Source organism: Castanea sativa, chromosome 2 (assembly GCF_040712315.1).
Source record: "Castanea sativa cultivar Marrone di Chiusa Pesio chromosome 2, ASM4071231v1".
NCBI lineage: Eukaryota > Viridiplantae > Streptophyta > Magnoliopsida > Fagales > Fagaceae > Castanea > Castanea sativa.
The window spans coordinates 9,914,705-9,942,534 of record NC_134014.1 but is presented as its reverse complement, the minus strand read 5'-3'; the positions used below and the strand labels follow the sequence as shown (position 1 = coordinate 9,942,534).

The window sequence follows — 27,830 nt, the reverse complement described above, 5'->3', positions numbered from 1 at the left end:
ACCAAACCTGTACAAAGAGAGAAACATAATTCTTTGCAAGTTTTCCATCAAGGAAAATCTTCCCCATTGTCAACCCAGCTTGAATATATAACGAAGGGACTGTTTGCATTAGAAAAACTGCAGGGCAGGGCAATTTGTTCAATTTGGGATTAGAATTGCCTGAAGGTTGTGTTTGGATGGCAACATTTGGATTTGGATTCGGGCCCCTTCAAATCCAAATCAAAATTCAAATGCATGTCATCCAAACAGACCATTTGTGATTATGGTGTATAATAGCAGAATAATTGCGCTCACATCAGCAGACAGTCAAACAATAACCAAAGATCCAATTGTATAAACTGCTGTGACTGGTTGTGATAACAAGCTGGCTGCTTTCTTTCCCTTTCTTCTGGGTGTGAAAAAGCTCCCATCTTTGTTTGCTACTGAAACCTCTAAAACATACATTTCTAAAATGAGTGAAGCTTTAGAGAAAAGTTGGTCTACCCATCTCATAACAAATGTATCAGCCTTCTCAGGATTTGAAGCCTTCTGCTTGCACAATGTCCTAAGTGCTTTTAGATGAGCATTACCCTGCAATCACATGTAACAATTAAGTACACATGTAGGTGCAAATAATAAGGACAGAAAGGAAAAAAATAAACACGAACTTACCTACAAATAGTCTAATTGAAACCCAGTATACAACCTAAAAAGAAACATCACAAGCAAATACATGTCCTTCAATCCACGTGTGCAATTTATGAGCTAAACCATATGATAAGTCTGAGCTGGGTAATTTCGTCAGGGTGTTTTCACCATCAAGCTGTACTAATAGCAAACTGCCGTATTTTTTACCCACGCAACATTTGAGACAACAAAAGAAAAGAATCCCTACAGTAACTAAATGCACAAAGATATATCTATAAATATATATATATATATATATATATATATATATATATATATATATATAAAACTGAATACACTAAATGACATCAAGTGGTAGATACCTCAGTTGAATGCATGTTGAACTCTTCAATTCGTTTAAGCAAGTTATGAGCCAAATCCGCTGCAGGTTCTGGAGGCAGCTCTGTAGAAACATTAGAGATTGTTTGCAATACGAAAACAATCGCCAACCCAAGCAACAGAATTGGATTCTACACCCTCTTCCTCTGCATGTGCATCTCCTTGTGCAAGTGGAATTTTAACCTCGCCTCTTACTCCATGCTTGTTAAAGAGCTGCAGATGATGATGGAGGAACTCCCAAATAGCAAATGGAATTGATCCAAAAAGTTTGTTTCCATCAAGGTTAATATCAGACAAGGTAGCCATCATTTGTTGTCTGATTAAGCAATTCCAGTTCCTCAAGGATGGAGCCAAACTTTCAAACATATTTTTATACTCTTATACTTAAGGAAGGAAAAAAAAACTAATAAAAAATAAAAACCAAACTTATTCCACACTTCCACCCGTTCCTATCCTAATACAAAATTTTCAGAAAAACATCAAATTCAATCATCTTCAAGACCACATTGCCATACCTAGTAATTAAAAAACCCCAAAGTAAGACCCACACCATGCCACAAGCATTTTCATCCCTAGAGTCCCAAAATACATAATCCTCATTTTCAATGGTTTTAGTAACGGCACTGATGATGGTTTTCCCTTTATTTGTCTTCATCTTATCTCTCCTTTTCTTTCTTTCTCTTCCATGGCTTTGGAATGAAATCGATTTGGCTATTTCAAAGGATGTGGTGGCAGCAATGGGTGAAGCTTGCAGCTTCTATACCTCCACCCTATAAACAGCTCTTTCTTTATTTGAGAGAACATAAACAGTTCTTGAGCACTCTATTGATTGATATAAATGCTACACATACAAATATAAACTTCATTTGGTTTATTAGCGAAATTCTCAAAACTCTGCATTTTGATGGATACACTCTTATCAATTAAACACAATACAGTAACTACTTAATGAAATGGTTTTACCAGGAGAGGACATGTCAAAAGGTAGAGCAACGACAATGCACAAACAAAAAGGGGAACACCAACAAAACAAGCTATTATCCAGTCAAGCCTCCGAGATTAACTACTTCTCCTAGTGTGATTGATTGCAATGTATTTGGCAAATGTGGTTTCTGAGTTGAAAGCTCTTGAGAAACTTTTCGCATTGTTGGACGAGATTGTGGAATGGTGTGCAAGCAAGCGATTGCAATCTTTGCAATGGAGAGCACTTCCCTTGTAGCTTCATCCATTGGGAGTGAAAGTCGTTGGTCCAACACATCCTTCAATAGCAGCTCACGGATTGTAAATGTTGGTGATGAAAGATATGAGGTAAGATCTCCCGGATGCTTTCCCATTATTATTTCTAAAGTCAGTACTCCAAAGCTAAAAACATCACATTTTTCATTAACTTCGATTGTGTATGCAAGCTCTGTTAAAGAAAAAAATTAATCAAAGTCATCGCAGCTCCACTTTTAGTAATAAAATATGAGCACGACTTGAATTTGGTCCATGCATATGCAAATTGTAAAATATATCAATGTTATGATAATCAATTGTTAGGATCAATGTTCACGGGACTTATGCATAACACAATTGATTTTCTGTTATAATAATAAAATAAAAAGAGAGGCGGACATGCACTAGTACTTTCTCATTCAATAAAGTTAAGCTGATTGCTCTATAGGTATATGACCTACAGAGCATATGAGCATTAATATAGCACAACATTAAAATAGCAGAAAAGCCTTGGACAAACCATCGACAACAAAATTGGCATTTATCTAGTCCATAGGTTGACAATTCTACCTATTCCTCACCCAACAATATCAAATTTTCTAACAAACAAAACATGACTAATTGCCAACTGCTACTTACATAAACAATAGAGTAGACAGCAATGGAAAAAACTAACCTGGAGCCATGTATCCAAAGGTGCCTGCAAGTGAAGTCCAATTGGATGAATCAGGCTTCAAAAGCCTAGCAGTGCCGAAGTCAGAGATGTGAGCCTCATATTCTTGATCCAATAAAACATTCTTACTTGATATATCACGATGAATTATAGAAGGGGAACAATCAAGGTGCATATAAGATAAAGCATTTGCCACACCTTTTACGATGTTCGCTCTCTTAAACCAATCAAATGCTTTTGCTTCTTCCTCACTGTTTAGTAACTTCACCAAGCTTCCTCCTTCTAAAAACTCATAAATCAAAAGAGAGTATTTTGGATGTGAACAAAAACCGTACATCTTCACGATGTTACGATGTCTTATTTCTGTTAAGGCATGAATCTCACTCGTGAAGGCTTTTTGATTGGATATCTCGCCATCAAGTAGTGAGTGAAATTTCTTCACAGCAACGACTTGGCTAGTTGGCAAGTCAGCTTTGTAAACACTTCCATATCCTCCCACTCCAATGCAATATTTGGAATTGAAATCTTCTGTGGCTTCAATGATGTTTTGATACGTTATTTTCCCATCATAACTCCATATTGCAAACAGATTATCGTTATGGGCTTCTCTTGGCTTGCCTTCTGTTTTCCTCTTTCTACACCAAAGAAGTGAAACTCCTACAAAGATATATATAATGAACAGTGTGACCAAAAGAGATGGTAAAATTATTACCAAAGATCGGTTGGTCCTCTTCGTTTGAGGATTACTAATCATTTTTGGGCAAGCCTTCAAGCCAGCAGCATTACCACACAAGCCTCTGTTATTTTGCAATTCTGCAATTGAAGCCTTGTGGAAAGCCTTGATGTTTGGAATAGGACCCTCTAACTCATTATAGGATATATCAACAGATGTCAAGCTTGCACTATCATCAAACGTGGATGGGTTGGAACCAGAGAGATTATTGTGAGAGAGATTCAATATTTCCAACAGCTTCATGCCTCCAAGTTGTCGTGGTATCTCTCCTACTAGCAAATTCTGACTAACATCTAGACTTTGAAGAGACTGCAAGCTTCCTATATCAGAAGGAATGCCTCCTTCAAGTAAAAATTAGCTCAAATTCAGCGATAATAATCTTGAGCACTCTCTAAGTTCGTTGGGGATTGAGCCACTGAGATTGTTTGCTGCCAAGTTAAATTGTTCTAAAACGGATAGCATTCCAAATTCTGAAGGAATGTTACCAGAAAGTTGATTATCATTCAAAAGAAGACGGAACAATAATTTCAAGTGCCCCAATTCCTTTGGAATCTTCCCCATTAGACAATTCGAAGAGAGGTCAAGGACTTGTAGCATAGTTGCCTCGGCAATTTTAGGTGGTATTCTACCGGAAATAATGTTGTTGGAGATTTTTAGGCTTGTCAAATTATGGCACTGCCCCCACTTTGATGAAAGTTCACCATACAAATTATTATGGCTCAAATCGATATAATTTAAGCTCGGGTAGATATCAAAATCTTCAGCTATATTTCCTGCCAGTTTGTTTCCATCAAGTCTAAGTCGGAAGAGGGCAGTGCAGTTTTTCATGCTTTTTGGGATAGGACCTGTAAAGTGGTTATAGGGAGCACTAAAGTAAACAAGTAATCCAGATTGGCATATTTGTGGAGGTAACTGGCCTATAAAATTGTTGTTACCAAGTTGCAAACTTATCAAACTAGTAAGATTATTCATTTCAACTGGAATAAAACCACTTAGTTTGTTCTCCATCAAAACGAATCTGGTGAGCATGGATAACTTTCCAATAGTGGTTGGAATTGATCCAGAAAGTTTATTTCCATAAAGGTCAAGCTCAGACAGGGCAACCATATTTCCTATGGAAGACGGAATTGATCCAGAAATTTTGTTTTCAGAAAGGTAAAGTAAAGACAAGGAAGTTAGGTTTCATATGGAAGCGGGAATTGAACCACTTAATTCATTTGAGAGCAAAATTAAAGTGGTAAGCTTGGTCAAATTTCCAATCGTGGTTGGAATTGGTCCAGAAAGATTGTTTAAAGAAAGTTTAAGATCAGACAATTCAACCATCTTTCCAATGGAAGCAGGGATTGGACCAGTGAGACTATTATCTAGTAATTGAAGTACCCATGAACAGTCTTTCCAAATAACATTACTGTGCTAAAGATTTCGTTAGTTGGCTGGTTTTGGAAGAATTTGGGAAACTAACAACTCGAGTTTCTAAAACTCGAGATTGAAACCAAAATCGAGTTTTTAGTACTCGATTATGGGGTTTTTCATTTACTGACGTGGACAAATTTTTCCAAGTGGATTCTTGAAAAATCGAGTTTCTAAAACTCGGTATTCAACTAAAAATCGAGTTTTTAGTACTCGATAATGTATACAAAATCGAGAGTCTAAAACTCGATATCCAATCATCGTTTTTAAACACCCTTTCAGAAATACATTTTTGACCGCTTCAAACCTAAAACTCACCTATACCTGTCTAGAGCTCTCTCCTCACTCCCACTCAGTTACTCTCACTCGACTCGCTCTCTTTGATTCTCACTCTAACGGATACTCTCCTTATTCTATTCTCACACGAGTCCCTTCAAGATTCAGTCTTTCTCTCCGATTCGGTTTATTCCACAGTATTTGTACCAAGGTAAATCCTTTTAAAATTTTCGCTCTTGAATGCTAAGAAAGTTTGATCGTTGAAAGTTTGGTATACACCGTTGCTTGTTGTTTGATTGTTGTTTATATTTTTCATCAAGCCTAATCAAGCATTACTTATTATTATTATTATTTATGTGCAACCGGGTAAGCCGCCATTGCTTGCTTTTGCTTTTGTTTTAGTTTCTTTTTTGCTTTTTCAAATTTTGATTGAGTTGGAGAGTGGAGACCCAGTACAAATCAGGGAAGAAAGGATTTTTAGTTCAGTGTTGTGTTTCTGATTTGGGTCTTGTTTATAATGGGTCGAGTACTTCCTTTGGAATGAGAGTTTCCGTTTAGCCGTCGAAGAGTGTTGTTATAGAATAAAATAATACTAATAATTGGAAATTTGGAATGAGAGTGGTCGGAGAGAGTTTTTTTATTTAGATATCTCAATGTTTCAGAAGCAAATCATTAGAACTAGTTTTTTTTGCCGTTGTTTTCTTTTCAGCTTAGCCCTCCATTTGGGCAGAGGGTAGAAATTGTTGTTATTAGGGTGAAATGCCACTCAAACCCAGAGATAGATGATTTTCCTTGAAATGTGTTCAGGCACATTAGTTGATTGGACATTAGGGGCAAAGCATTGTTTCTGTGCACAAGGTTGTGTTTGATGATTTTATGTGACAAAGCAATTTGAGATGGTGTTATTATTAATTTGTATATATAAAAAAAAGGAACTGATAAATGCAGCTAAGAAGGCATTGTTCAAATTGAATCTCCTCTTAACAGTTATGTTATGGTTTCATCTTATTTTAGTGACTTCAACATCTTACCTAACCAAAAAAAAAAAAAAAAACCCATCAAACTTTCATGGGATTTTTTAATTGCACAAGCTCTAGATTTCTCCATAGGAATCCATTAAAAAGATGGCCATAATCAACCAGTAACTAAATTAGAGTGCTTACTGACAATTACCAAATTATCCTATTAACTAGCTTGAGACATCAAAATTTTTACTGTTTCAGTCACTAAGTAACAAATGTCAAATGAAACCAATTCAGAAATAATCAAAAAGTCTGCAAACCCAGATAGGATCAATTCAGTAAATTCAAAAAACATCCACAAAAAAAAAAAAAAAAAAGTGAATAGGTAAACATAGGAACAGAAAAGATCAAGGCTGTAGTTCTTCTTGCTTTCCATTCTTTTAGCATCCTTTTTTAAATAATGCCAATAAGCATAACTTCAGTATAGATTTATTTTGCATGTAGAATAGCATTCCTTTGCCCCACACTATTAATGATCTCACGGTTGAGTATCTGAATGTTTGTAGTATGGAGCCTCGGATTGATGACGAGCCACAGATCTTGCACCCTGGTCCGCTTGATGAGTCATTGTTGACGCGACAACGATATCATCGATCAGAGGACATTTGGAATGGCGAGGTGAAATATCTAGCTCTAACAACCACTTTAATTTTTACGTTGTCTTTGACTTTTAGTTAGCAAGTTCTTTCAAAGTTGTATTTGTAGTTGTAACAACTGCTATAATTTTTATGGATTTTGCAGGACCCGGGCCCACTTACATGCCATGGTCGCACTAAGGAGATGGCAAGCATTCAGATGGGAGATAATCGGGTGATTGATATTATCAAGTTGCTAAGGCTGGAAGGATTGTTTAGGACCCCTTCCAGAGAGATAGATCATTGCCTAATATCGGCCCTAGTTGAGCGATGGCGGCCGGAGATGCATACGTTCCATCTTCCACATGGTGAGATGTCAATCACCCTACAAGATGTGGAGGTCATCTTTGGACTTCCTATAGACGGTGAGGTCTTGGTTGGGCCGACTGCTGTGGTGGATGGGGATTGGCGAGATCTGTGTATGGAGTTGCTTGGTTTTACTCCGGCGAATGACAACAAAACTTTGGTGGGGCAAAGAATTCTCATCAGCCGCCTTGTTGAAGCCATTGCAGTGCCACTGCCTCATAACGCAACGGAGATGCAGATACACCAGTATGCCCGGTGCTATATTTTAGCGCTGCTAAGGGATAAGCTTTTCATGGACAAGTCGGGAGATAGGGTGCATTTGATGTTCTTGGCGTTCTTGCGTGACCTTCGTGATCTGCCACAGTATAGTTGGGGTAGTGGTTGCTTGGCTTGGTTGTACAGAGAGTTGTGTCGGGCAAGCGAGAAAGGGGCATCACAGATTGGTGGGGCATCACAGATTGGTGGGGCGTGCACATTGGTCCAGTATTGGGCATGGGCAAGGTTGCCATTCTTGTGCCCGAGGATAGAGCCCCCACCTGGATGTGATTATGGACCATGGCCATATGCTCCACTTGCATTTAAGTAAGTATTTTTCTGATATTGTGTGTGTTCTGCAATGTACTCTTCTTAGTAACTATAACATGGGTATTATCTTATCTTATGTTATTCGCTCGTAACTGTAGGTGGGTGCGGGTGCCAAGCTCGAAGAGTAGGCCATCCGGCATGGCCTTGATCCACTATCGCGAGCAATTAGTTAGATTGCAGCCGGACCAAGTATGGCAAACAAAAATTCTGTTTGGTTATGTTAATTTTCCTTAAGAATATGATTGCTTCATCCTTTAACATATTTTCTGTTTTAATTTTTGTTTTTCCCTTTATCTATGTATTCTCCCTTGTTTCACATTCCTTGATGTTATGATAATTGTTTTTTGTTTCTATTGTAGATTGTGTGGCAGCCATACGAGGCAGACTTCGGCCACCTTCCTAACTTTTGCGTTGCAGGGAGGGATACGTGGACGGCAAGGGTGCCACTTGTGTGTTTTTGCATAGTAGAGATACACCACCCAGATCGTGTCCTTCGTCAGTTTGGGTTGGAGCAAGAGCGGCCCGACCATGTTGTGTACAATGAAAGACTGCATAGAATGGACTTGCGTGGGAAGGTGGAAAAGAATTGGAGGGAGGAGCATGGACCGTATATCCTTACATGGGATATGAGACAACAACGACTTTGCCATGCACCTCCTCAGACTGGTGAGATGCCTCGCGATCATGACTATTACCGCTGGTACCGTTCGGTCACTCAAAAGTATGTCGACCGCAACAGCGCAAAATTAGATATATCGGTAATGTGTTCTAATTAGACATATCTTAGTTGAGTATTTGGGTAGATTAATAAATACTATATTATCCATTCTACAATTGATATGTAAATGTCTCAAATCTAATTGTACTGGTTCTTTCTCGGTTTCAGATTGAAAGCCATTTAGCGTTGTTGGAGATGCTTCCTATAGGCAGCCGAGCACATAACCATGTCCGACGCGTCCTAAATGATCTAGCTGGGCTTGGTGGTGGTCCTGCAGCAAATGGGGAGGCAAACAATGAGCATGAGACTGAATCAGCAGCTACTGCAACCCCAAGCACAAGCGCAGCACCCGTAAGTACATCGACCCGTGCTACTGCAGCTAGGGGCCGTGGTGGGCCTGTTACAGCAAGCCGAAGCACAAGTGCAGCTAGGGGCCGTGGTCGGCCTGCTACAGCAAGCCGAAGCACAAGTGCAGCTAGGGGCCGTGGTCGGTGTGCAACAACCACTCGGGTTGTAAGTAGTCCTGAGATACCTGCACCCATCCCGCACGCATCTCTCCAGCCTGAGGTCCCTCCACCCATGGTAGATGCATCTCCTCAGCCCGAGGTCCCTTCACCCACCCCACCTTCGCAGCCCAGTTTCGATCTCGGTATTCATTCTCAGTTGACCCCTCCTATGCACCCCGAGACACCCTCAAACCCATCCACCAGCTCCAGTGCACCCACTTTGCCCATAGACCCACCCCGTACGGAACCCATGACAATGATCCCCACTCCTGGCCTGTACACAGAGCATCATTACCCACCTTCCTCATCCTCATCTGACCCTCTAGGACCTCCAGTTGGGATTGACACTCTTCAGCCAGATACTGATGTACCGGACGAGCATCCCCCTCATCAGCCCTCACCCCCACGAGGTAGACCGCAACGTGCTAGAAGAGCTCCCACTTGTGGGACAGGTGGACACAAAATAGGACACAAAGGCAGCTCTATGGTACGATACCATTAATTACGATGTATAGGCCTATTTTGCAGTTCATTTTATCTTATCATTACACCAAATATTGACTGTATGCATCTAATGTCTTTGCAGCATGATGATGAGCCTAAGGATGATGCCCCGCAGCCTCCTCCCCCGCCCAAACATTACACGAGGGTTAAAAAATGCAAAATTGGTGAACCTTGAAAAAGAGGTTTGTTACAGAGGTAATGTCTAATGTGATCTTTATAGCCTATTGTATAGGACACTTTGGAAAGAATATTGTTTTTACTCCTGTACATTAAGTCAAATTAAACTCTCACGCTCTGTAATGTTGGATGAGTTTATTATGCATTGCCAAACCATTTGAGATGTCCTTTTGTCATCCTATCCTTGATTAATGCCACCTCCACCTTCCAATGCATGCCTTTGTTTCTCATTCCATGTTCTCTCATTGCTGCTCATTCTTCTTGACATGAATATGCTGACTACCTTTCTTTTATGGGCCTATTGCCCAGCATTTTACATTATGAAGTGGTAAAACATAACTCCTCTTTATTAGTTTACAACATTAAGTCAAATTTTATGTATGTTTGGCAAAATTCATATTTTTCCATTTTCGTGTTACACTACATGCTAATTTGAAACTTCAATCTTAGTATGCTATATCTTGGACAATTCTAAGGTGTTTGTGGTGATTGTTGGTTCTGCAGTTGTTTTTGCTTTCTAAAGGCTCGTGACTTTGCTTATATGGCCAATAATCCTCGATTTTCAGGTGTACAGGTAGTGTGCCCAGAGAACTGTTTCTTGTAGTGTTTATGTCTTATGAAACAGTTAGTTCTAGAGAGTATTTTCTTTTATTTCAATATAAAGCATTTATACCATAAGGCTTTTATACCTTAGAGTAACTTAAATTCTGAAGTAAACATCAACTGGGCTTCCCTTATAAATTTATGTTTCTAGGCTCATGTGGTTTAAAAGGTTGGTTTTCCAGGCTTATGAGCTTATATCCCTTGAAAGCCAATTTTTTTTTTCATAAAAAAAGGTTGGTTTCAAGGGATAAAAGCCCATGCACGGAAGCTTTTCTTAGTTAGGATCTGTTACCATAGTGACCAAAAGATGGGGGGTTTTTATTGATTAAATTGATCTATTGGTTTTTTCTTTCTTTTGCTAATTAATTTTTCTTTTTGTTGGCAAAGCCTCTTCAGCCTCCAATAATTGGTTCGATGGAACCTCCCCGGAGTTTTGTTCCACCCATGTGTTCTCAAGTAATGCATCCTTTCTAGCTGAGTTTGTATCACCCGTATATATTATTAACATGAATCAAAATAAAATCTTTTTAAATGATTTTTTTTTTTTGCTGCAGTTCCGACAGGTGGTTCCAGCTCAGCAGCCCCAGCAATTCAATCCTGTGCCTTCTCAACATTTTTATCCTGTTGGCAGAGGTGTTCCGCTTATGAATGTTGGATTGCCTCCTCATCAAACTTTGCAACCCCAATTCTCTCAGCCAATGCCGCAGTTACCCCCAAGAGCTGGTCAGCCAGGTCATGCTACACTGCCATCACAGGAAATTCCATTGCCAGTTGCTCAGCCAAACATGCACATTGCATATGAAAAACCAATTCCTCAGCTTAATGCTCAAAATCCCAATAACTATTCACCTGGATTAGGTGGCCCAGAAAGACCTCTCACTCCGTCATATACTGTAAGATTTCAAAGTATTCTTATTTCTGAATTTTATAATTTATTCCAATTCTTTGGGCCTTGAATCTATATAATTACATTTATGCAGTTTGCACCATCTTCTTATGGTCAACTACATATAAATTTTAATGCCCCCACCCAGTATCAGTCTACATCTCAAATGCATCCACCCAGTATTTCTTCTTCGAGACAACTTAATTTACCATCTGAAAGCCAGAGCACTGCCCCTGTTACATCTGTGCAGCACAGTGTTGAACAACCTTCGGTTCCCACTTCTGTTGCATCGGTAAGAAGTCTTTCTTTTTCTCCTTTTAACATAGTTGCTGAGTTTTTCAGCATCATGGTCAAATTGTTTTTGCTTCTTTGCTGTCTGAAGTGCTATTTATCTGGATTCTTGACATGTACACACTTATCAAAATTTTCAGGCAACAAGTGTCCAGCCAAGCTCCACTAGAGAGGCCTCAACAGATTGGATAGAGCATACTTCTGCTGATGGAAGAAGGTATAGGATTCTAATCAATTAATTACCAGTAGAGACAGCCAAATCCCACCACAAAAAGGGGAAAAAAAAACTTTAACCTTAATGAATAAAGTCAATAAACATCTAAAAAATCATTGCCAAGAGCCTTGTGGTTCAATTAGTTGGCACCTCTGGTGTTTCTGAAGGAGACATCCAGGTTTCAAATCCCCCTCCTCAAACTATCAAATTATAAAACAAAAATAAAAAAATAAAAAAAATCTTTGCATTGAAACACATTGTACTCCTTGTGTACTTGAGTTGAGCCCTTTCTTTTTAATTATAAAAAAATGAGGCTGCTCACCATAGTGGAGTGAAGTTTTTAAGATGTTTGTGGCTTAGTGGGTAATGCTGTAGACAGTAGTTGACCTATTATTTGGATGGAGGAATTGGTGGGAAGCACTATTTGAATGTTCGAAATCTTACTTTGTTATGTTTGATGTGGATAGGAAGGGAATAGCCGTATGTTCAAGGACATTGAGAGAACTCTAGATCAATTGAAATCCTTGTTGATTTGTACCTTGTTTGATTGGTCTCATGCTTGTTTTTTACACATTGTAATTCAGTTTTTTTAGTTCCTAAACTCTTTTTGCTTTTTTGTAATATTGAGATGTTTTGTGTTCATCAATGTGAATATGAAGGAAGATACTTTTTGTATTTATCAAAAGGGAGAAGGTTGACGCTATTGAAGAGTACACTTTCGAGCTTGCCTAGATATTATTCATCTTTATTCACCATTCCCACTAGTGTAGTGAATAGAATAGAGAGGTTACAGAGGAATTTTTTGTGGAATGGTTTAGGAGAGTTCAAACATCATTTGGTTGGATGTGCACTCCCTTGGCTAGCAGAGGGTTGGGGATTTGGAAACTTACTACTTCTTTCAATCAATCTTTGTTGGGTAAGTGGTTATGGCAGTTTGGGTTGGAGGAAAACTAACTGTGGAGGTGGGTAGTTACTGTGAAGTATGGGGAGGAGTGGAATTGGTGGTATTCGAAACCTGTTCGAGATGGTCATGGTTGTGGGTTGTGGAAGAGTGTTAGAATGAGGGTAGTTCTTTTTTTACAATGCATTCGGTTTGATGCGGGCCTCGATAGTCAAATTTGATTCTGGCCTGATTGTGGTGTAGGGATTAGCCTTTGAAGATGTTTCTTGTCCTGTTTGAAATTGCCATGGATAAGGATGCTTTTGTGGAATCATTGTTGGAGAGACAGGAGGCGGGCGAAAGGAGGAGTTGGGCTGTGGGCTTCATGAGAAGTTTTAATGATTGGGAGATTGATGGGGTGGCTGCATTCCTCCATTTGTTAGATTCTCATGTTCCCCATTAGGGAGGGAGAAGATCAAATGAGATGGAAGCTAAAGAATAGTGCGGTCCACTGTGTGATCTTTTTATGAGACCTCACCATCCCCTATGCCTTTCCCTTGGAAAGCCACATGGAGGGTTAAGGCTCCTTGGAGAATTTCCTTTTTTGTGTGCACATTGTCTTGGGGGAAAATTCTTACTTGTGAGAACCTACTTAATAAGCACAACAAGATAGCTTATTCATAGTCAATAGTCATGTTCTTGGCATGTTCTCTAGGCAAGTCATAATGGTTGCAAGAGCATGTGGGAACTAAAACAAAGCCTTTCATAATCCTAAAACTATGCATGGGAAGCATGTGGCCCACCAACCTATACCCTGCCTCCTCAATATTAGGCAAGCTTTTGATTTCTTACAGTTGATTCATTTCATTACAAATTTGATTGAACCCTATTACATAGTTTGAGCTTCTAGCAAGCTAACTGTTGTTGCTGGCCAATAACATGGAAATTAGGAGGGAGGATGAAGTTGAGGACATGTCATTGTCACTTCCAACGATGGGGTCTATGCAGATTGCTGGGAGTGCTGGTTTTGGTCACAACATTGAATTCATGGCTTAGGCATACCTTAGAAATAGGTATTCAGAGATTGATATAGAAGATGAGAGTTCTAATACCAACAAAGATCACCCTCTTCCAATATATCTCAAGGTAGTACTCTGTCTAACTGTCCCAAGTCCTTGATCTAAGCTAAACTCTTATCATGATTCAACTAAATTATTTAAAATTTCATTTGAAACAACTATTATACTTTGCTTGTATTAACCCTGTTCAGGGGAAGACCCCAAAAAAAAAAAAAAAAAAAAAAATATATATATATATATATATATATATATATATATATATATATAAGTACCCGAGGTCCTGAACCAGCAGCTAAGTATTAACCCGTGTTTCTGAATAATTTTTCAAAATCGTGGTCATATCATAAATATTATCTTAGAAATTTAGAACCAAAATTTAAAAATATCAGTGCAATTTCATTTCGAGATTTGGCTCACTTTGCAATTTTTCTGAAATATAACAGCAAGCCGTTCATGTTTATTCTGAGGCCAAGCGGGTACATGCCTTTAAGGACACTGTATCATCAGATTTAAGGTGAGTCACATGAATTGATTGATAGTAGTTTTATTAGCATGCTTATACATGTGCATGCATTTCTTTTGGTTGAGATGAACATTGCTGATTGTTTATCAGATAGAGACTATGAGATGTGGTGAAACTAGAAGTTGGAAATGCGGGGCATTCTGTTGCTACTCTATGATTTCATGCATGTGCATGCTGCTACTTGTTTGGCCTTTGTATGTAACTCTGCCTTTGTTGTCACTTATGGCCTTAATCCTTTTATGAGGCTGGTCCAAGCCCCAAAAAGGAGGGAGGTGGTAAGTTGGCGTCCAGAATAAAACTTAATCACCATAGTTTATGCATTATATGTTCGTGTCATTTCTGTAATTGGGATATTCTTATATGCATTTGGATCCCTTATGAACTAGGTTAGGACTTGGGAATTATAATTTAGTCATTGGTTGAAGGTCTTATGGTAATAGAACTCTGTGATGTGGATTATACCCAACTTAATTATGGCTGATTTTATTTTTCATTATTGTTTTCTGTTGTGTCCTTTTAAATTTCAATGTTAAATAAATTACATGATGTAAAACCTGTTCATGCTATTATCCAAGCTCAACTTAAAAAAAAAAAAAAAAACGAAGTTCAAGTTTATTCAATTCTAATTTTCTACTAATTCTTGCAGTGAGGAGGAAAAGCTAAAGAAGCTTGGTGACCTTATGAATGAGAGCCATCACAGCTGTAGTGTTTTATATGAGTGCAGGTATAAATGTTCAAGTCCAGCTTCTACAATGTGAAAGCACACACTTCCAATTATTTCTCATCATTAGTGAAAAAACCTCGTAAAAAAATTGGAATAATTTCTCATATAAATTTGCAGCTTATATGTACTCAATTACATGTTTTTGGTGTTGACAATTTTTCCTTTTTGTTTGTTCTTTAAAAAATTTGAGCATGCCACAAAAGCTCTTCACAAACATCTTGGCAGTTGGCATTCTCTACTTAGAGAGAGAGCGATGTGTCTTTGTTGCTTTTGCAAGACTTGATTGAAAGCATGCATCTTTATTACATTAAAAAATGTTGTATTTAATCTACTACTATTATGATGATGATTTTGTCCCCTATTGTGCACTCTGCAATCTGCATTAATCATTCTTTTATGAAATATGCTCTTTTATTTCACAGCATCTTGCTGTATTTACTTTTGTCTTATTTTTGTTGTAACTAGCTGTCCGGAGTTGGAAGAACTTGTACATACATGTCGGGAACATGGTGCACTTGGGGCAAGGCTTACAGGAGCTGGATGGGGTGGTTGTACGGTTGCTTTGGTGAAAGAGAGCATTGTTCCACAGTTTATCCTCAATTTGAAGGTAGGTCTTCTATGTCCTAAATGGAAATTTCTCCCTGTATAGTTAGACGAAGCAATTGTTGACAATGTGATTTGTTACGTGTATCAGGAACGCTTCTGTCAATCAAGGATTGACAAAGGGGCTATTAACAAGAATGATATTGGCCTCTATGTTTTTGCTTCAAAGCCATCAAGTGGTGCTGCTATTTTCAAGTTTTAGTATGAAATTTGGGGATTATAAGAACAGCCAGGTCTGCTATTAACTTAATTTATGTTGAGAAACCTCATGAAATTCTTGTCTAGTTGATTAAACTCTGATCTTATCATTTTAAAAATTGTTCTTGAAATGGAATTATATGGACCTCCTTTACAAAGAGACAGATTAATCTTTTCAGAAAATAATTACGATCTGGCCTACAAAGTTTGTTCACTAAAAGAAATATCCTTCATATAAAAATGTATCCATTTAAGCAGCTAGTCAATTTAAATACTCAGTTTTATAAAGCTTCACTTTTCTAAGTACAATTATACTTAGGGAAATCAGCAAAAGCTAAACCCAAATGCATGGACTAAGCTTATTGTTGTTGAATTAATTCAGTGATTGTGACGGAACACTGGAAAACGATACATATCATGTTAGCCTTGCGGCAATGCATTAGTAGTGTCAAAGAATTGCTGGTGCGATCTCACTAGAGACGAACCAAATCAAGATATTTCCTTTATCTTTTTTGGTGGTCTATTAACTGAATAACTGGTTTCGATCCAAAAAAACGCTGTATGTATGTATATTGATGGGGGGTGTAGGGCCGTTGTGTTGTAGTTTTGTTTATTAACTTTTAATATTAGTGTTTTGTGTATTGTTGTTGTGTATGTATTTGAAGCAAATGGTGGAGGAGGAGAGGAGGAATTGGAGCAAAACGATGGCGTGCCGGCATTCAAGGAGTTCGAGCTGGCAGAGCTGAGAGCAGCGACAAATGGGTTCAGTAGTGAATTGATAGTCTCTTAGAGTGGAGAGAAAGCTCCCAATGTGGTTTACAAAGGGAAGTTTCGAAACAATGGCCTTGTTGCCATTAAGCGCTTCTCCAAGCTCTCCTGGCCTGACCCACATCAGTTTGTGGTATTGTTTGTGTTTTTATGTTGTGTGTTTTTTGAAAAGAGTAATTGAAGTAGACCACATGTATTCTTCTCTTCCATTCTATCATATCCAAAATCATACTCATGGAAATTAAGATAATATTGATTAAAGTTTTTTCAAAAAGAAAAAAAGAAAAACTGGGGGACATTTTATATTTTCTGTGTTGTTGCAGCTATTTTTGTATCAATGACTTTTTGGGGCTCTGTCTAGAGCTCCTTAGGGATTAGCAGGGTGACCCTTTTCTTATCTGTAGACTATAGTGAAAAAGTGTTTGAATGGTTTCTAGGAGTAGGGAAGGAGGACCACTAGAAGATCTTGTTAAAATTTTCATGGTGACCCCAAACACTAGTACAATTTTCTGGTCATATCCTTTTTCCTATTTGATTGTGCTCTCTACAACTGCAAATACTTTAGTGTAATTTAAAGCTTCAATGGAATTGGTTAGATGATCCATCAGGTTATGGTTGGGGAAAGAGTTTGCTTGTAGTGAGTCGGTGGACCATATGTTCTTACATTTTGAGTTTGCTAGAGAATTATGGTGTTTAGTCCTAAGTTTTTTAGGGGTGATGAGGGTTATGCCAAGGTCTGTGATTGCCTTTATAGCCTATGATATAGGACACTTGGGAAAGAATATTAGTTTTGAAATTTGGAAGGCCATCTCGTTGTGTGAAATGTTTAATAAAAGTTTGTTTAAAGTTTTATGGTATATATTTTGTTTAAGAAATGGTCACACCAAGGCATCCCACATTTTATGTTTTTTAAGGGAAAAAAAAAATCTTGATTATTTCCTTGTTTCCCTTCTTCAAACTCCGATACTCTATGAACTTTAGATTAAGTTTGATGGCATGTGCCTGTATATTTATCTTGCAAATGATTGTGAGACAGCTTATCTTGTACATGCATGTGTCTCTAGGCGAATGTCTGAGCTGTTAGATGGAAAAGTCATGGTAATGTTATGTCTGTCTTAACATTATATCTTCTTTTTTCCCATATTGATTATTTGTAAATGGAAAGATCAATTTTTGTTCTTGTTAGCAGGGTTCTGATGTTTAAAAGGTGTGATATACTTGCAGACGTATATTTTTAGTACATTGCATGTATTTTTAGTTGAACAATGATTATATATAGGGTTCCTGAAGTGAATATGTATATGCTAATAGATGGTGATTAAGTACCATCCTCATATACATTTTAGTTATTGAAATGTATTTTAAGAGAACTTTGCTGATGATTTCTGACTAATTATCTCAGGTATGGGATAGAGCAAGAATACACCTTACTTCAAACAAATGTGAAATGGCCATTAGGTTGGCCAGTTGGAGGCTATCCTGGTCCTCAGGTACTATCAATTTGTATTCACAAATTATGATTATAGGTTTCTGCAAATTTGATTGTATGGTTTTAGTATGTGACATGTATTCAATGTATATGATAATTTTAAGTTTGTCTCAGGGTCCGTACTACTGTAGTGCTGGGGCAGACAAGTCATTTGGCCGTGATATATCAGATGCTCATTACAAAGCTTGCTTATATGCTGGAATTAACGTCAGTGGCACCAATGGGGAGGTCATGCCTGGCCAGGTTCTCCTCTCACTCTCCTCTTTCATATCTTGCCTATGAACTCATGTAATGTTTGTCACTATTAATTTTTGTGATTGCCTTGCAGTGGGAGCATCAAGTAGGACCTAGTGTGGGAATTGAAGCTGGAGATCACATTTGGTGTTCAAGATACATTCTTGAGGTAATTCATTCCTAATTACTTTTGGGTCTATGAAACTGCAGAACCTTATGAAAAAGTATAAAGACTGTAGGTGCCACTTCAATGAAGAAAGACCTTTTTTTTTTATATATATTTTATATCCATGAAGAAAAGACTTTAATGGCTAGAAATGATCAGTTAGAAACATTTGATACGTAAAATTGAGTGTCACTATAAAACTAAAGAAGTTCCATTTTTCTTATCCTCATGCTAGAAAAATTTGAAAGTGCTATGCTAGAGAAATATTAAGTCAAATGGTATCTTATTGCTCTTAGCCAATGGGTATTGAGTTTGGATCCTTGATAATGTATCATTGTATAAGAGACTTTCTATCAAGGATGTGAATAGCTTTTCTAATTGAATCCTCCCTTCTCTAAATGAACCAAAAAAAGAGTTGAATATGATAGAGCAGCTAATAATAATAAACTGTTTCTATGAAATTGTTCTTGATAGCGCCATGAAGTAGAAATTGTTCTCTTTCTTTTTTCTATTCTTTTTTGTATTTTATACTTGTGGTGCTTCTTTTTGAACCTGAAAGGTGGTTATTATTACAAATAAATAGTTCACAGCCATAAGTAACATATACGGGATCAGATATCAACCATGTTGCCAATGACTTGTCGGACTAGTAGATGATGACTTGCCTATGGTATCCATTTCTGCTTAAGGTCATGTGTTTCAAGAATCGTCTTGTGTGTCTTGGTAGGTGGGTCTGTTCTACCATTAAGTTGCTCATATTTTGTTTCTCCTCTGTCTGACAGAGAATTACTAAACAAGCTGGTGTTGTTCTCTCACTCGATCCAAAACCAATAGAGGTAATAAACCTCTATTATACAACTTTCCTATCTTCATATGAATTAATTAGATAAACTGATGAAGCTCTCTTTGACTTCTTTGTTTTGACAGGGTGATTGGAATGGTGCAGGATGCCACACCAATTACAGGTTTTTGTTTTCCACCTCTTTCTATTTTTGCTTCATTTGGTATCTCCTCTCTTCAAATAAAATCCTCTTTCCCACTTTGAGTGTTTCACTTTATGTTCCACTAATCACAGTCTAATACAAGTTCCTTCCTCCCCACCCCACCCCCCCTTGTTTTAAGTAACCAAGGTTTAAAATGAGCAAAAAAAAAAAAAAACACATGACATACTGCAATTGGTGAAGCATAAAGTGGAACACTAAGAGTGGGACAAAAGATTTTTATTACCTCTCTTCAGGCCCAAAGAGGGGAATAGAAAGGGACATGGTTCTATTAATGAAATCACTAATATGAGTATATGGAAATGGTGCTAATTCTATGAAATTTCGATTTATCATTATTTCACAGTACAAAGAGCATGAGGGAGGATGGAGGCTTTGAGGTTATAAAGAAGGCAATTTTGAACCTGTCACTTCGCCGCAAATGCTTGGATAGCTTCATCAAGGGAAAGTATCCAGATGTTGCTGAAAAATTCAGGAGAAGAACAATACTCTAGAGGAAACTGAGAATGAAAATAGGCAGTAAGTCCAAGGAGGGGAGGGGGGGGTTCTAATTTATGTTAATTGTAAATCTTTTAGCTTGCCTCCCTCATCATGTAAGTAGTTACAAACAATTCCCGTCATCTACTATTCTGATTTGTATATATACTGGGCAGATGTTTTTAGTTTACTTCCAGCTCGTCCACAACAAAATCAAAACTGAAGCGTGCTTCCATCTCAGTTGCTCATTTTTCATACAAGAGCGGTTCTTATTTACCCTGTAGTTAGCTTATTTGGTAGTTTGTAACCTATACAGTGGGTTTTGGGAAATCACAGGCTATTTATTCCTGTTGTTTTTGAAGCAAAATAGATGCAAGTGTTGCATTCTCATCAAAACTTCTCCAATTTCTACTTTCTTCTTCCTTATTTTCATTTCTTTGTTGGCTAGCCTTGTTTGTTTGATTAGTCTGCTGCTTATCTTAGTGAGATCAATTGTGATGTGTGATTGATAAAACAGACATGGTGATAGGTGTAGTTCTCTCTCTCTCTCTCTCTCTCTCTCTCTCTCTCTCTCTCTCTCTCTCCTATCATTGAGTGGAATTTCTTTTGCCCTTTAGATTTCCAATTCAAGCAGATTTCATCAGACTATCAAATCCAATTTTTATGCAAACACAACAATTGACTTATTTTGTATTCTTAACTTTACTGTTTCACTAATGATTGTTATTTTTGTAAAATTTTGCTAAGGTCCAACTTGAGCTATTGGAAGAAAATCGAGTGGTTGAATTTAACAATATCTTCCAAAAAAGAGACCAATTGAGTCTACCAGTTTCAATAACTCAACAGCAAATTATGGAATGTTTCAACCATAAACATAATGAAAAGAACTATACGTGGGACCACCTTTATAATTCTTGCAAACACTAATACAAGTACACCTTTTGATAACATACCAACAACGAACAGCAAGGAAAAAATGAGCAAGTGATTTCATATAAACTTAGCCAAAAGTAATGAATAATTCATCTTTAGATTTGCAAAAGGTGCACGTACAATAGGATCATTTGCCAGACATTAACAACAACATTTTGTATTACACAAAACGTGTAGACATCAACAACAACGTTGAATGTTCGTAGGTAGAAATTTTTGGAAATCATCATTGCTTGAATCTGAGAAGTCTGAAATGTCACTTTCATCATTTAGCGCAGTAATTTCATTAATAGACTTCATGGCCCGCTCTTGCGCCTTCCCCTTTAGATGCTTCCTAGCTTTTTGGACTGCATGAAAACGGTCTAACCGCCTTTGCATTTGATTGTTCTCTTGTTCAAGGCGAGCAAGTATGTTGGCAGGTTCATCTCTAGGTAACTCGGCTGAGCGTGCCTTAGGAACTCGTAACCCGTGCCATCGACAATACACCTCCAACTCACACCTCTTCTCGTATAAGGTTGACCATGGTGGTTCTGCTACGATGAACTCCATTGCGGTGGTATCTGTACTTAGTTTTGTAGGTTTGCCAACCATGATGTGGCCAACGCTTCCAAGACTCTCGTACGTGTATATTGGCATATTAACGAAATCTCTCTTCTTTCCAACCCATTTCCCTCCATAGTGGTCTGTGTATGTTTGTAGTTGTTGATCTGCTGGAACTTGTGATAATTCATTTGTTGAAGTAGATTGAAACTTGTTTCTACGTGTACGAGATGATGTTGAGGCGTTGCGACTCATAGCTTACTCAACTTACAAAGTTAGTGGTGTAGGAATAAGAAAAGAATTGTGGTACATTTATAACCTCATTCCACTGTGTATTCAATAATAAAATTTAACATATTCAGGCTTGTCATGTCAATACAGGCTGGAAAACCACGATACGAATTTTTTGTTCAAATGTTCCCAATGTCATAGTGAGATTCTCTTATTCTGGGCAGTAGTTGCAGTGTACTGCTATGACTATTCAGCTGAACAGTATTCATGTGAAGAGTATTTAGCATGCTTGTGTTTCATCTGACATGAACCTGACAGGACAATACCGAGTTGTGTTAAATGCATCATAAACTTTTCAGGGGTCTTCTGCATCCTTGAAAACAGTGCATTGCAAAATGATGCAGATCTGTGTATTGACGTGAGTGTGAATGATATGACTAGATAGGGTTCAACAGTGCCGAGCTATTGAGCAGCACATGTAGCACTATGAATATCAGTGTAGCAATGGTGGACAGTTGACCCCCAAACTCGAGAATTTGTTTTAATAAATTTAGATTTTGAATAAGGGCTCTCAACCTAAACTTGTTGTCTCCAATTATATATGTAAGTACACAAAGATGGATCGAAACTGACCAAAATGGAACAAAGTGGACTGAATGGACCAAATCATACCAAATCAGACCAAATCATACCAAATTAGACCAAATTAGACCAAAATAGACCAAATCAGACCAAATTAGACCAAAATAGACCAAATCAGACCAAATCAAACCAAATCAGACCAAATTAGACCAAATTAGACCAAATCAGACCAAATCAGACCAAATCAGACCAAATCAGGCCAAATTAGACCAAATTAGACCAAAATAGACCAAAATAGACCAAATCAGACCAAATCAGACCAAATGAGACCAAATCAGACCAAATTAGACCAAATCAGACCAAATTAGACCAAATCAGACCAAATTAGACCAAATTAGGCCAAATTAGACCAAATTGGCCGATTTTATTTTCCACTACAACTCGAGTATTAAAGAATCGAGATTGCCAAAGAATTCGAGTCTCTAAAACTCGATTTTCACTGGGCAAATTTTTCTTTTTTCCAGCAGAAGCATGCTCTGTTTCAGGCAGAGAGGCATGCCCTGTTTCAAAAAAATTTGCCCAGTGGAACTCGAGTCTCTAAAACTCGATTTTCACTGGGCAAATTTTTCTTTTTTCCAGCAGAAGCATGCTCTGTTTCAGGCAGAGAGGCATGCCCTGTTTCAAAAAAATTTGCCCAGTGGAACTCGAGTCTCTAAAACTTGATTTTCACTGGGCAAATTTTTTTTTCCCAGCAGAAGCATGCTCTGTTTCAGGCAGAGAGCAATGCTCTGTTTTAGTGAATATAGCCCAGTAGAACTCGAGTCTCTAAAACTCGATTTTCACTGGGCAATTTTTTTTTTCACCAGCAGAAAATGCTCTGTTTCAGGCATAGTTTTACAATGTAAATGCACTCAAATCACAACAAAAGTCATTCTCAATATATCACCATTCTAAACATGTCCAACCACGCTTAATTTGCAATTCTAACCATACTACTCAAATCACAATCTTCATAGAGGTACATTGGATAGAGAATTACAAGTACATTCAACAACAATCAAAAAGTTCACATAGAGCCAATACAATGTAGTCACTTTTCCTAAGATCAGCGGTCCGCATGACAAAAACGTCGTCCATGGAAGGATGCCTGAAAAACGTAGAGTATTTACGTTAGGAGACAAGATAGTAAACATTAGGTAAACATCGAATGAACAACAATTATTTAACCGATGCATAACTTTTTGCCAACCTACCTAATGTGGAACATGGCCGCTTGTGGAAGCACCATGGGACTGCGGACATTTTCTGCGGTTATGCCCGGAAGCATGACACAGTCCACATGTCTGCTTGGGTTGACTCTCTATCAAATCTGCGTCCTCCCTCCGTCATCCCGGTTCTTGATCCTTATTCCTCACTCCATCCATCTCATTCCTTATTCGTGACTTCACCGGTCGACCTTTGGCCCGCAACAATGCCGGATTAGACAACCACTTTGGCCCCATGGGATCCCTCCATAATGACTGTGACTTAGGAACCACAAATGCATGCTCATAAGTGTTAAGGGCATGGTTCAAACCATAACATGGGTGAATATACGTGGTCGAATCAGTATGTAAATAGTCACATACTCTAATTGCATGTGAACACGGGATCCCTATATTTTGCCATTTCCCACAACTGCATGTTTTTTCCCGTAACCGAACTTCATAACTGTGGTTTCCCCCTCCTGCGCTACACATGTTGAGTTGGGTAACTACTTGAAATATCAGCTCTTCATTGCTAAATGGCTTGAGATAGTGTTTCTCAGATTTACGCTTATTTCCATCCCACGTGGATAAGGCATATTCACTCCATTTCTTACCCTCTGACAACTCATAATGGTATTCTTTGTGCCGGTCGTGGAAATATTAAACAAGTTTGTTCCAAGTGAACTCAACCAACGCGGCAATAGGAAGGCCCCGTGCACCTTTCAGCACACCATTGAAACACTCTGATATATTGGTTGTCATTGCTCCAAAACGTCTCCCACCATCGTATGACTGGGTCCACATGTCCACATCCTCGCTCATTAGGTATGTGTATGGAAGATAATCTTGATTCTTTTCCTTACCATCCCTCCCTGTCACCTTCTTCTTCTTCCTAATGGCCTCAATTTCCACCTGCTTAATGGAGTCCATTATGGTGGCAAATTTAATTACCTGACTAGCATATCCCGCTTTCAACACCACTGACTTTAGAGTCGAGTTCTGAAAATGGGTGTTGAAGTTGCTAGCAACATGTCGAAGACAATATCTATGAAATACCCCTGCTTTTCCATCATCCCTTCTAGGCCAGTTTGCAATGGCGTTTTTGATACCGAGATGTCGGTCAGAAATTATGCAAATGCCGTCGTCAGGTATCAGGTGGCCAATCGTTTCTCTGAGGCATCGTAAAAACCACCTCCAACTGGACCCTGACTCACAATCCACAACAGCAAAGGCGAGAGGGAATACCTTGTTGTTAGCATCGGTTGCCATTGCGACCAACAACTTTCCCTGATATTTACCATACAAATGGGTCCCATCAATACTGATAACCGGCTTGCAGTATTTGAATCCTGATATGCATGGACCGAAAGACCAAAACACATAATGCAACAATACGGTGTGATCTTCATCGGTGGGTGTGACACGATAGCAAAACTGGGTAGTCGGGTCCTGATCAATATACGCCATTAGCAACTTTTGCAGCCTTTGGTAAGATTCTTCCCAATCTCCAAACATAAGCGCAATCGCCTTTTGTTTCGCATCCCATACCTTGTAGTAAGAAGGCTTATGGCCATTATATTTCGCCTCTATCAGAGATCTGAGATGCTTAATTTGAGTGGTGTGATCCTCATGTAACTTGTTATGGATTTCTGCTGCAATAAAATTACAACTCATCATTCTACCATCATTTCGCACCCCAGTCGGTATACACGTGTGAGGACCCACATACACGGTGACCATCCATAGATTTTGGAGCTCGGGCTTCATAACTGCGTAGACATACCACTTGCATGACTCATGCACGCATTTCGCACAAAAAATTTTCCTCGTCGACCTAGTGATCTTAAAGTGTTTGTTTTCCTTGAGGGCACAAATTGTTAATACGCGCTTCACCTCCACTTTACTGGCAAAAGTCAACCCTTTGCACAAATTCATCCCCTCTCTCCAAGTAGACACAAATGGTATCTCAATATGCGAAGGATCAACCATATTTTTCCAAGTATTTGCAGAGAATGACAACGCAGGAGGTGTGTAGGTAGGGATTGTGTTTGTAATGTTTTGGACACTAATAACATTGTCTGCATCAGGTTCACCACCGTCCAATGTCTCATCGTCATCAATGTCCCTCTCAAAGTCCCCAAAGTCCCGAAAGTCCCCTCTCTCAATCATGTCTTCATAGTCATCTTTATCGGCAAAATCTTCACCGTTAATGGCAAGATTCTCATCAACATAGTCGTCGTCATCATCGTCATCATCATTGTTAACGACAGTAGTCTCATCAACATAGTCGTCGTCGTCATCATCATCGTCATCATCATTGTTAACGGCAATAGTCTCATCAACATAGTCGTCGTCATCATCATCATCATCATCTCCATCGGCATGAACATCATCATCCTCTACATGTGTAGAATACTCATATTGAGCATCCGGAATCGCAACTTGTAAGCTTGTGGTTGTTTGTTGGATATCCTCTTGCCATACTGCACGCGGCTCCAACTGTATGTACAACTCAATGTTACTTACTTCAGCTATACTCTCCAACTTGTCAAACATGATCTTCACATGTTTGTCTTTTTCTATCAGCATATACTTGTAATTAATCCGGTGCTTCATGATTTCATTTGGCATACGATAAGTAATTTGCATGTTGTACGCATCAAGATTCTTACACAACTCTTCCATGACAAATATCTTCAATTCATCAAGGGTTTTCAACCTACGATCAACTTCGGCATAATAGGTTTTCATACCCGGCCCCTCAAATGGCAATCCCTTGTTCGCATTGGGATTCTTAAGCGGACCACCATGGTATATGATTATAACAATATCAGGCATTGTGAACCTGTTCAAGTCAAGTCCTATGTTAGTTAAATCACATAGTCGTAAAGTGAGGGAAAAAAGTAATGCAATCTTACCAATGAACATATTCAAGCCAGGTTATAGAGTGCCCATTAATATCTAAAGGCCAAGACGTAAACCTTCTAATCCTAGTGGATGGAGAGACGGAATTATCTATTACTCCATTGTGTGGTGACCTATAATGCCTAAAAGGGTTCTGAAAGAACTAGGTGGGTAGAGGAGCATGATTACATACCCATTCACTACATTCATTCACTACCCATTTCATACCCAAACCAATGATAAATAAAGTCAAAAAAAACTTGAAAGATCATGATAAAAATAAAAGCCTAGAAATGATGAATAAAATTTTGATAATTACATACCCATTCCCATTCATTACATTCATTCACTACCCATTTCATACCCAAACCAATGATAAATAATGTCAAAGAAATTTGTAAGATCATGATAAAAATAAAAACCTAGAAATGATGAATAAAATTTTGATAATTACATACCCATTCCCATTCATTACATTCATTCACTACCCATTTCATACCCAAACCAATGATAAATAAAGTCAAAGAAATTTGTAAGATCATGATAAAAATAAAATGATGAATAAAATTTTGATAACAAAAACTATACAAATAAATACTCAAAAAATTAACACTAACAAAACAAAGTTCTATAATTCACAATATTGATAAATTAACTAAGTTATGTTAACTATCTACAAAATAAATGGTAAAACTCTTTAACCCACACCCATAGACAACATACCCAACTACAATGACAATCAAATTATGCAAACCCTTACCTTAGATATGAATTTGCTGAGAGGGAAGAGCAGTGAGAGTGGACAATGTGGTTTTGTGAGAGTGAGTGGTGTGAGAGAGTTATGGTGTGAGAGAGTTATGGGTGAGTGAGAGTTAGTGAGGCTGAGAGCTCTGTTTTAGGTTTTCTCTGTGTGTTACTGAGGGTGTGAGTCTCTGTGAGAGTTAATGCCACGGGCTGAGTTTTAAATAAACAGTCCAGAGGAAATCGAGTCTATAAGACTCGAGTTACTTACATAAAACTCGAGTCTTTAAGACTCGAGTTCCATGCGTATAAAAAACATAAGTTAAAATAAGATATAGTAAAACTCGAGTTTTATAAACTCGAGTTTAATAGGACTTAAAACGAGTTTTAGAAACTCGAGATCCAGGTGGCATTTTGTCCACCTCAGCAAGCCCAAAGCGAGCATAAAGCGAGTTTTTGAGACTCGATTTATTATGTAAATCTCGAGTTTCAAAAACTCGAGTTGCTATTTTCCTTTATAGTTTCAAACAATGCCTAACTTACTATATTCATGCCATCCACACCGCTAATCTGCACATTCCCCCAGTACCCATAGATGTTCAAGCAATGCTAATTCCTTAGGAATGGATCCATAGATACTGTTGGAATAAAGATAAAGTTGTCGTAACTCGCTCAAGTTTCCAATGGATGAGGGAATTGGACCAATGAGAAAATTAGATGACACATCAAGTTGAGTGAGAGATCTTATCAT

The 27,830-nt window shown here is 38.2% G+C and overlaps 2 protein-coding genes and 1 pseudogene across 2 annotated transcripts; 2 read left to right on the top strand and 1 right to left on the bottom strand.

The window, feature by feature from the left end:
* Positions 1-996: 996 nt before the first annotated feature.
* Positions 997-27,830, bottom strand: LOC142624501 (uncharacterized; annotated as a pseudogene).
* LOC142624209 (uncharacterized) lies at positions 6,550-16,658 on the top strand. Its single transcript, XM_075797747.1, has 13 exons — positions 6,550-6,612; positions 6,779-6,952; positions 7,076-7,161; positions 7,459-7,857; positions 7,959-8,049; positions 8,220-8,618; positions 8,747-9,571; positions 9,671-9,752; positions 10,756-10,859; positions 10,923-11,261; positions 11,349-11,546; positions 11,686-11,762; positions 16,432-16,658. The coding sequence occupies exons 1-13, from the start codon at positions 6,550-6,552 to the stop codon at positions 16,535-16,537; spliced, it is 2,943 nt and encodes a 980-aa protein (XP_075653862.1). The 3' UTR covers positions 16,538-16,658.
* Positions 16,606-19,918, top strand: LOC142624208 (glutamine synthetase leaf isozyme, chloroplastic-like). Its single transcript, XM_075797746.1, has 7 exons — positions 16,606-16,667; positions 17,937-18,024; positions 18,138-18,266; positions 18,352-18,426; positions 19,206-19,259; positions 19,351-19,388; positions 19,771-19,918. Exons 1-7 carry the CDS (start codon positions 16,606-16,608, stop codon positions 19,916-19,918), a joined length of 594 nt encoding a protein of 197 aa, XP_075653861.1.

Coding starts and splice junctions, on each gene's coding strand:
- LOC142624209 (XM_075797747.1), top strand. CDS start 6,550: ATGTCAAATGAAACCAATTCAGAAATAATCAAAAAGTCTGCAAACCCA. Junction 10,860..10,922: donor TAGCTGAGTTTGTATCACCC/GTATATATTATT, acceptor TTTTTGCTGCAG/TTCCGACAGGTGGTTCCAGC. Junction 11,262..11,348: donor CTCTCACTCCGTCATATACT/GTAAGATTTCAA, acceptor ACATTTATGCAG/TTTGCACCATCTTCTTATGG.
- LOC142624208 (XM_075797746.1), top strand. CDS start 16,606: ATGGCCTTGTTGCCATTAAGCGCTTCTCCAAGCTCTCCTGGCCTGACC. Junction 16,668..17,936: donor CTGACCCACATCAGTTTGTG/GTATTGTTTGTG, acceptor TAATTATCTCAG/GTATGGGATAGAGCAAGAAT. Junction 19,260..19,350: donor TCGATCCAAAACCAATAGAG/GTAATAAACCTC, acceptor TTGTTTTGACAG/GGTGATTGGAATGGTGCAGG.